The sequence below is a fragment of the Mus pahari genome, chromosome 14 (assembly GCF_900095145.1).
Source record: "Mus pahari chromosome 14, PAHARI_EIJ_v1.1, whole genome shotgun sequence".
NCBI classification, from domain to species: Eukaryota; Metazoa; Chordata; class Mammalia; order Rodentia; family Muridae; genus Mus; species Mus pahari.
In genome coordinates, this window is record NC_034603.1 from 15,270,459 (window position 1) to 15,280,328 (window position 9,870).

Genomic DNA, 9,870 nt, shown 5'->3' on the forward strand with positions numbered 1-9,870 from the left:
CAATCATGTGGTTGCTGGGATTTGAACTCAGGACCTTCAGAAGAGCAGCAGCCAGTGCTCTTAACTGCTGAGCCATCTCTCCAGCCCTTGTTTGTTTGTTTTTCAAGACAGGGTTTCTCTGAGTAGCCCTGGCTGTCCTGGAACTCACTCCGTAGACCAGGCTGGCCTCAAACTCAGAGACTTGCCTGCCTGTCTCTGCCTTCCAAGTGTACCACCAGTGCCTCTCTCTCTCTCTCTCTCTCTCTCTCTCTCTCTCTCTCTGTGTGTGTGTGTGTGTGTGTGTGTGTCTGTCTCTGTCTCTGTCTCTGTCTTTCTGTTTGTTAATTCTAAAAATCATTTTTAATTATTGGGAAAAACTAGAAATGTATCAATTAGAACAAAGATGTTGACAAAAATAGCCCTGACCCTCACCACCCACTGCACTGTTGATACTGTTATCATTACTTTTTAGTAGCTTAAAAAAATGTTTTTCAGAATCAGAAACTCTGCCTGGATTCAATCACTCTCAAAGAAGCATGATGCCCATATCTACAAACATAGCCTTACTCAGGCCCACAGGTATGCAGAACTTGCCGCCTGCATCTTTCCTTCCACCTTGGGCTGGGGAGAGGCAAATATGGAATAAAAGTGATCCAGAGATGAGCTCAGTCCTATGTACCATGGTGTCCACCTGGCACATGTTTGATATCAGAACAGTGTATGTCATTGGTTTCTTCCCACTGCTTGGAGGTAGGAGAGTGTCTTAGTCAGGGTTTCTATTCCTACACAAAACATCATGACCAAGGAGCAAATTGGGGAGGGAAGGGTTTATTCAGCTTACACTTCCCACATTGCTGTTGATCACCAAAGGAAGTCAGACCTGGAACTTGAGCAGGTCAGGGAGCAGGAGCTGATGCTGAGGCCATGGAAGGATGCTATTTACTGGCTTGCTTAGTTTGCTTTCTTATAGAACCCAAGACTACCAGCCCAGGGATGGCCCCACCCACAATGGGCCCTCTCCCCTTGATCACTAATTGAGAACATGCCTTACAGCTGGATCTCATGGAGGCATTTCCTCAACTGAAGCCCCTTTCTCTGTGATAATTCCAGCCTGTGTCAAGTTTATACACAAAATCAGCCAGTACAGAGGGTAAGGGAAGAGAGAGGACGGAGGACAAAGGGGGAGGAGGGAGAGCACCCTTTTTAATTCATGGAGTTTAGGAATGGCATGTAGCATTTCTGGTATATTTACCATTACACTTCTGGCTAGAATTGAGGATGACTTTGTTCTCTCTTGTCTTCCAAGGGTCTAACACTTGGATTCTCCCATCCACTTCACAGCTGACGGCACAGAAAACAAGTGAGTTTGGGACTTGTCAGCATTGAGGTCAGGGAGGTCTCTCTGCTGCTTGAGTGGTTTGCCTCTGGCCATGGGACCAGTCTGATGTCTGTCAGTGGGTCTTGGACTCAGCTATTTTGGTTCCACTGTGGTTGTTTTCCACATCCTCCAGCTCATTGGGAGGAAAGTGAAACATCCTTGCCTTCTGCTTTCTGCTTCTTTCTGAGGCCCCTCTCTCAAGGCCTCTCCTTTTCCTCTGCAGTGTCTCACTCAACGCCAGAGATAGTAGTAAAAAAGAAAAGATCACCTTTCATTTTTCACCCTGTTATTTAGTTTAAATCTTACATAACTTATGCCAATGTGCTTTTGTAAAGGAGACATAAAAGAAAATGGGAAATGAAAATTTCTTATACATTTTTATCCTAAGTTCCAGCCACTTTTTCTGACCCAATCCATACTACTAATTGGAACATTCTAGATGATTTGGTAGTATTGTCTTATTGATGTGTATATGAGCCTTTTTCCCCCCACTGAGAGTAACCCTATCAAATTTATCTTCAGTATTGATGCTGTAAAGTTTAGGGTCTTTGAGATATACACTCTTCTTGTTTGTAACCGGCACAAACCCCATTATCTGAGCTCTCTTAATTGCTTTTATTATTTTTTTCTGTTTCACATAAAGCCCTTGTCTTAGTCAGGGTTTCTATTTCTGCACAAACATCATTACCAAGAAGCTAGTTGGGGAGGAAAGGGTTTATTCAGCTTACACTTCCATGTTGCTGTTCATCACCAAAGGAAGTCAGGACTCGAACTCAAGCAGGTCAGGAAGCAGGAGCTGATGCAGAGGCCATGGAGAGATGTTTCTTACTGGCTTGCTTCCCCTGGCTTGCTCAGCCTGCTCTCTTATAGAATCCAAGACCACCAGCCCAGGGATGGTACCATCCACAATAGAACCTCCCCTCTTGATCACTAATTGAGGAAATGCCTTACAGCTGGATCTCATGGAGACATTGCCTAAAGGGAGGCTCCTTTCTCTGTGATAACTCCAGCTTGTGTCAAGTTGACACAAAACCAGCCAGTACAGCTCTATTACGTGACAACCATTGTCTTAGACAGGGTTTCTATTCCTGCACAAACATGACCAAGAAGCAAGTTGGGGAGGAAAGGGTTTATTTGGCTTACATTTCCATACTGCTGTTCATCACCAGAGGATGCAGAACTGGAACTCAAGCAGGTCAGAAAGCAGGAGCTGATGCAGAGACCACGGAGGGATGTTCTTTACTGGCTTGCCTCCCCTGGCTTGCTCAGCCTGCTCTCTTATAGAACCCAAGACTACCAGCCCATCGATGGCACCACCCACAAGGGGCCCTCCCNCCTTGATCACTAATTGAGAAAATNCCTTACAGCTGGATCTCATGNAGGCATTTCCTCAACTAAAGCTCCTTTCTCTGTGATAACTCCAGCTGTGTCAAGTTGACACAAAATTAGCCAGTACAACCACGCAGTAAACAAAAATCTAACTTGGGACAAAAATGGCCCATTCTTATACTCTATACATTTATATAAAATTTCCTTTCTTTGCTATTACATTGTGTGAGTAGTGACCTTTGTGCTGTGCCGCGCAAAGGTCAGAGGGCAACTTTGTGGGGTCATTTCTCTTCTTCCACTGTTATCTGGGTCTGGGTGGGTGAACTCATTGAGTCATCCCATTGACCCACGTGAGTCATTTCACAAAGGTTTGTTTACATGTATATACATGTGTCTGTGTGAGTGAATGCCACATGTGTGTGGGTGCTCATGGAGGAATTGGATCCCTTGAAGCTTCAAGTGCAGGCCGTTGTGAGCCACCAATGTGGGCACTGACAACTGAATTTGAGTCCTCTGGGAGAGCAGAACCTGAGTGCAGTTGCTGAATCCTATGAGATACGTTTGAAAAGAGGAATTTTCCAAGGCTTTTCCTTTGGCGTGCCGCTGGTTGTTGCTTGGCTCATCAGTTTCTATCTTGAACACCTCCTCCTCCACAGAGACTCACCGGTTCTGTGATCTCTAAGTCAGATAGCAGCAGCCCCAAAGCCTGCAAACAATAGCCAGGCCCGCCATAACACCTTGCTATTCCTTATCCTTTTTTCTTGTGTATGTCATTGAAAAAAAAAAAAATTCAGCAATACCACACAAAGCCTTTGCATTCAGTTTTATTCACTTCATTTTTACATCAGACCACCTCCGTTCTCAATCTGTGTAGAGATCTGCCTGGTCAGGTTAAGCTGCTGCATGCGATTTCACTACCTGTTGAATGGCATTTCTGTTGCCCCAATGTTCTCATATTATAGACAGCCTAACTGCACTTCTTCCTTCAGCACGTGTACTTCCTTAAGTTGCTATGCAAGTGTTTCTTTAGGAGAGTTGGTAATGGAGTAGAGATGTTATGTTGAAAAATGTGCGCTATCAAATTTAATAGCTACTACCAAATTGTCCTTGGAAAAGACTGAGCCCATTTGTTTCTCTGCCCACAGATTACCTGCTTCTCCATAGCCTCCCTGCACTTGATCCCATTTGTTCAGTTCGTTCTTTCAGTCTCCCAAGAACATGTCATCTTGTTCCTTTCTTGTTCTGATTAACAGAGTGGGAGCACCTTTCCTTGTGTTTATTAGAGAAAATGTCTATCTTTTAACTGTGAGGGGGAGGCAATGTGGTATCACTCTCAGAGGCTCAGAAGATAGGATTGGAGGGGACAGACAAGACTGAATGGAGGAGAGATGATGGGTCTTAATGTAGGACTGTAAATCAAGAGGAGGGGAGCGGGTCTCACATTGAAAACCTTTGACTTGCACCAACTCATGGAGGGGTGGATAGAAATCGGAATTAGGGGTTCACACTTTAGGGGAGATAGGCTGTTAAGAATCATTGTTTTTTGTTTATGGGATGGGGTAAAGGTGGGTACGGTTTTCTAGTGAGAGAGAATGGAAGGAGAAAGTTGACAGAGGATGAGAAGAGAGTTCACAAAACTATTACCTTTTATTCTGTGTGAATCTTAAACTGCTTTATATTGAATTACAAGAGATCAAGACATCCTGATGTATTTCATGGACAAGTGTGTGTGTGTGTGGGTGCGTGTGTGAATACATGTCACATGTATGTGAGTTCCCACAGAGGTCACAAGAAGGTATCAGATCCCCAGAAGCTGGAGTTACAAGGAGTTGTAACTCCGGCCCTCTGGAAGAGCAGGAAGAACTTTTAACAGCAAGGCTGTCTCCCAGTCCCTAGTGGTGCTATTTTGGACGATTCCGGAATACTGGGGAGACAAAAAGTAGCTGGAAGAAGTAAATCACATAGGTAGGTCTTTGGGAGTATCCAGCCTCTCACCCCGTTTTTGTCTGCTTACTGTCTGCAAAAGATGAGTAGCTTTATCTGCCATATAAGACTCTTGAAAACTTCTGCCATGCTCCAAATGGTTAGGAATTATAATTCAATTGTAAATACAATGAAAATAACAATAAAATTTCTGAAGAAGATTGTACATAGGTTTCCTTTCCTTTTTAGATGTAGACACTGTAGGATTCTCCAACCCCAATCCTTTGTACTTCATAGCAGAAGCGTATGACATGATCCCTAGTTATCCCTCTTGGTTATGGGTCTCTCAATCCCTTGTCCTGGTGTTCCTTGAAACCTTCTACATAACCTCTGTCTTAGTTAGGGTTTTACTGCTATGAACAGACACCATGACCAAGGCAAGTCTTATAAGGACAACATTTAATTGAAGCCGACTTACAGGTTCAGAGGTTCAGTCTATTATTATCAAGGCAGGAACATGACAGCCACCAGGCAGGCATGGTACAGGAGTTGCTGAGAGTTCTACATCTTCATCTGAAGTCTACTAGCAGAATATTGGCTTCCAGGCAGCTAGGAGTAGGATCTTAAAGCCCACACACACAGTGACACACCACTTCAAGAAGGCCACACCTGCCGGGCATGGTGGCACACGCCTTTAATCCCAGCACTTGGGAGGCAGAGGCAGGTGGATTTCTGAGTTCGAGGCCAGCCTGGCCTACAAAGTGAGTTCCAGGACAGCCAGAGCTACACAGAGAAACCCTGTCTCGAAAAACAAAAACAAAAACAAAAACAAAAACCAAGGCCACACCTACTCCACAACTTCTAATAATGCCACTCCCTGGGCTGAGTGTACACAAACATAACAGCCTCCAACAAGGGTTAAAAGAGCTCTTTGGGAGCCTAACATCACATGGTTATACCACCATTTTGTAATGATTTATTTTCATTTTTAATAATTTCAGGTGAGTTACTTTCTTTGACCTTTGCTAAATCAGTTTCCTCCAAATATAAAATGTGGACGACAGCGGTGCTTCTATCAGGGCTGTTGAGAGGAAATGCACGAGATGGAGACCTAGTCCATTATTATTGACTGGTAAATGATAGTCATCATGAAGGATCCCTTCTTCTCTGATTCTTTACATCCCTGCTGCCACTCACAACCCTCCCTTTTAGGCTAGAGGAGAGTGGTAATAAGAGGCCATTTACACCTGCTTTTGGCTAACTCCACATTCTTGCTAAGAACATAGAACATGGTTTTATGATATTTTTAAAAGTGCTAATCACACTAGGGTAACAGCAGACAAGTGACAAATTACAAACTCTGAGAGATTTCAGAAGCTTTTAAAATCTTCCAGTTGTAATTCTCTACCATTAGACGGAGTGAGATTTTGAAAGCTTTCAGCGCCTCCTCTCTAGACAGCTTTGTAGACCTTTCAATCACTGCTTTTATTGCTGCTGTGGGGGCAGGTGGGATTTTTAGTCCCCTGTTGCCTCTGGGTTGCTTTGTCCTTTTTGTATTTCTCAGTCTGTGGAGATTCTGATTTACAGTTGAGGAGTGGAAATCAAATCATGGTTTAAAAAAAAAAAAAAAGCTGCAGTCCAGTTCTCTATTCAAGGACTTCTAGATTTATGGTATTTATTTTATAAGACCATTGTGTGTATGTATATCTTCTAGGTCAATGTTCTCTAAGTTCAAAGTGTTTGCTCTTCAGTGGAAGCCTTACATGAGGTGGCACATTCTCACCTGCTCTGTCTTGCTATGTGAAACAGATTGGTGTCCAAGATCAGACAGCTACATAAACCGAGAGCCAGGACTTTCCACCACATTTCAGGGATCTTCATTTTAACTGATAGCAGCAGGGGATTAAGAAAAGAAACTTAGTTACTTGGACTTTTCTGTTTGACTCAGGGGCCTCTGGCTAGGCAAGAGGCTCAGAGTTCATTAACTCTTTGTGAGCCAGAGAAAAAAGAAAAGAGAAGGGAAGAAAAGAAGAGAAGAAAAGAAAAGAAAAGAAAAGAAAAGAAAGGGAAAAGAAAAGAAAAGAAAAGAAGAAAGAGAAAGTCAGTTATAAATATGTACACTGGGTAGAGGAGAAAAGGGCTGCACTAAACCTTTATTATTGCTTTCATCTTGTTATAGCTTTTTAGACAAAAATTGTTTATATAAGGAAAAATTACTTCAGAGATAAAATGTTACACAAAGGGGGAGTTACAGAAGGATGTTAACAGTAAGTTCAAAACAGTGAGTGTTTCATTCTATGAGCTCATTGTAAGTTCAAGGCAACAGTTTCACAGGGCCTTGCTTTATCTTAGTGCACACCTGTGGCCTCATCCTTGGATCTGACCCAGAATGAATGGTTTTCCTCAATCCCAAATTTGTCCCAAGCCTGTTTGTCTTCTTAGTGTAATTTATGAAAACTCAGGGTATTCTTTATTATGCAGCCTTTATTTACTAGTCTATGAGGAGGGAGCGACTCTAACTTCATTACACCTTTCTGGCAAAACAACTTAAACCATCTCCTTAAACTTTCTTCCTAAATTATTTGAATTAAATCGGAGATTCTATAAAGTCCTCAGGTTTATTTATTTATTTACTCACTTACTTTTCATCCAGACCACAGCTTTCTCTTTTTTCAACCACATGCCCCTCTCCGCCCACCGTCACTGCTCCTCGCTTTCTCTTCAGAAAAGGGGAGGCCTCCCATGGATAGCCAGCCCTGGCATATCGTGTTGCAGTAGGACTAGGTGCATCTTCTTCTATGGACACTAGACAAGGCAGCACAATAAGAGAAAGGGTCCCATAGGCAAGCAACAGAGTCCGAGACAGCTTCTGCTCCTGCAGGTAGGAGTCCTGCATGGAGACCCAACCACACAACTTTACCTATACGCAGAGGGTCTATGTCTGTCCCGTGCATGCTGTCTGTTTGGTGGTTCAGTCTCTGTGGGGCCCTATGAGCCCAGGTTAGTTGATTCTGTAGGCTTTCTTGTGGCATCCTTGACCTCTCTAGCTCCTATAATCTTTCTTCCTCCTCTTCCATGGGATTTCTCAAATTTCACTTAATGTCTGGCTGTGGGTCTCTGCATCTGTTCCCATCAGTTTCTTGGTGAAGCCTCTCTGATGACAGTTATGCTAGGTTCTTGTCTTCAGGTAAAGCGGAATATCACTAGCAGTATTGGGGGTGGGTTCCCTCTCATGGCATGGGTCTCAATCTGGTTCAGTCATTAGTTGGCCACTCTCTAAATTTTTGCTTCATTTTTACTTCTGCACATCTTGTAGGCAGAACAAATTGTAAACTAAATGTTTGTAACTGGGTTGGTGTCCTTATCCCTCAATTAGAAGTCCTGCCTACTTATAGGAGATGGCTGGTTTGGGCTCCATATCCTCCACTACTAAGAGTCTTAGCTAGGGTCACCTTTGTAGATTCTTGGGAATGTCTATTGCCCTTGGTTTCTAGCTCATCCCAAAGATGCCCCACCCCGTTCCAGTTGCTTCTTCTAATAATCTCTCCCTCTGTCCCTCCTGTTGCCATTTCTACCTACACTCTTATCCCTGTCCAGTTCCATGCCCTCCACCCCGCCACCCCAACCCCATCCACCCACGTTGTCTATTCCATTTCAAGAGCTAGATTCTTAAGTAGGCTTGATTCACAGGCCAAGCTATTTAGTTTATTTACTAAGCACCAGGAACCATTTGTGTTTTCAGAGTAGGGAATGACGTTTTTGGTTGTGCATGAAGGGCAATTTTTCTCGAAAAGTGTGGAGGGTTTATTAGATGGGAGCAAATCTGGAGGCAAGCAGGCTATGCTGTTAGCCCCTACAATGCTTGAGATAAGAGGAGAACATCTGGGTTAGAATGATGGTAGCACTGTTGATAGAAAGGGAGGGGGTCAAAGTCATTTAGAAGTGTGAATTTGGTGCATGTCTGGTGGTGAAAACAAGACTGCAGGCTAACAAATTCTCTATACCTAGAAGACTAGAGCAATGGGAAATGTTAACTAGTAAAGGAACCCACAGTTCCTTTAGAAGAATGCAGTTTGATAGATCTTGACTTTGAAGCGCTTCTGAACAATGTCTGATTGTTAGCTGTGTGCCAGGGGTGATGCAGTTGTGGGGCAGGGCTATGTGCCTTTAGTCATTGGCTCTTCTTTCTAACCAAAATAATTACTGCGCAGGGTAAGTGCTGAGCAAGAGCTTGCTGGAATTCCAGTCCTTTCTTGTATATTATATCCTAAGGGGTAGTTCAAAACCAGAGATGTAATTTTGGAAGTTGGTGCTAATAAACGACACTTATCAAGTACTTATTACAGGCTAGAGCTGGGTTCAGGACTTTCATCCATTATTTCATTGTAAGGCATTGTCTAGATCCACAGGGAAGAGCTGGTTATTCTGTCCATTATATAGACAAAATAGGTTTGGAAAGGTTAAGAAATTTGCCAGAGTTTGAAGTATAGGTCTTTTTGATTCTTTGAATCAGGACAATTAAATATTTTATTGTATTGCAAATGATAGATGTGGGGACTAAATGAGGTTCCTGTTGAGCCACCTACAGATGTTGTGAAATGATAGATAGATGGAGAGAGGAATGAAGAGAGGCAAAAGGAAGACTCCCTCTCCCTTTCTCACATTAAGGGAGAAACATTTGGAAGAGAAGAAAAGCCAGCCGAGGCGACAGAGAGGAAGTTGCAAAAACTCGGGTGAACTCCAGAGAGCAGGAGATCAGAGTAACTGTTACTAAACGTGTGGGTCACAACCTGTGTCTCGACACGTCAGGGTCAGTTCTTCCGGCCTTCCTCATAAGCCAATTCCAAGAGCCAAAGTAAAAGCGAGAAGCAGAAAAAGGAGATTTATTACATGAGGCCACATTGAGAAGAGGGACAGGGAGATCCGGTGCCTTTTCCTCTCCCTAGTCCATATTCAGGGTCGTAAAGTGATGGGTTTAATCCAAGGCAAGAAGTATGCACAACTATGCCAGCAAGATTTTACAACAGGACCCTGATATAGCTGACTCTAGTGAGGCTATGCCAGTGCCTGGCAAATACAGAAGTGGAGGCTCAGAGTCATCTATTGGATGAAACACAGGGCCCCAATGGAGAAGCTAGAGAAACTACCCAAGGAGCTGAAAGGGGTCTGCAACCCTATAGGTGGAACAACAATATGAACTAAGCAGTACCCCCTGAGCTCGTGTCTCTAGCTGCATATGTAGCAGAAGATGGCCTAATCAG

General features: G+C 43.4%; 1 protein-coding gene across 1 annotated transcript in view; it reads left to right on the forward strand.

The window, feature by feature from the left end:
* LOC110332725 (T-cell immunoglobulin and mucin domain-containing protein 4) overlaps positions 1-9,870 on the forward strand; it is a 32,340-nt gene that overhangs the window by 8,194 nt on the left and 14,276 nt on the right. Inside the window, exons 4-5 of the mRNA XM_021214063.2 lie at positions 475-558; positions 1,286-1,339. Of these exons, the coding sequence (XP_021069722.1) occupies positions 475-558; positions 1,286-1,339 (138 nt within the window). The remainder of the gene's footprint in view (positions 1-474; positions 559-1,285; positions 1,340-9,870) is intronic.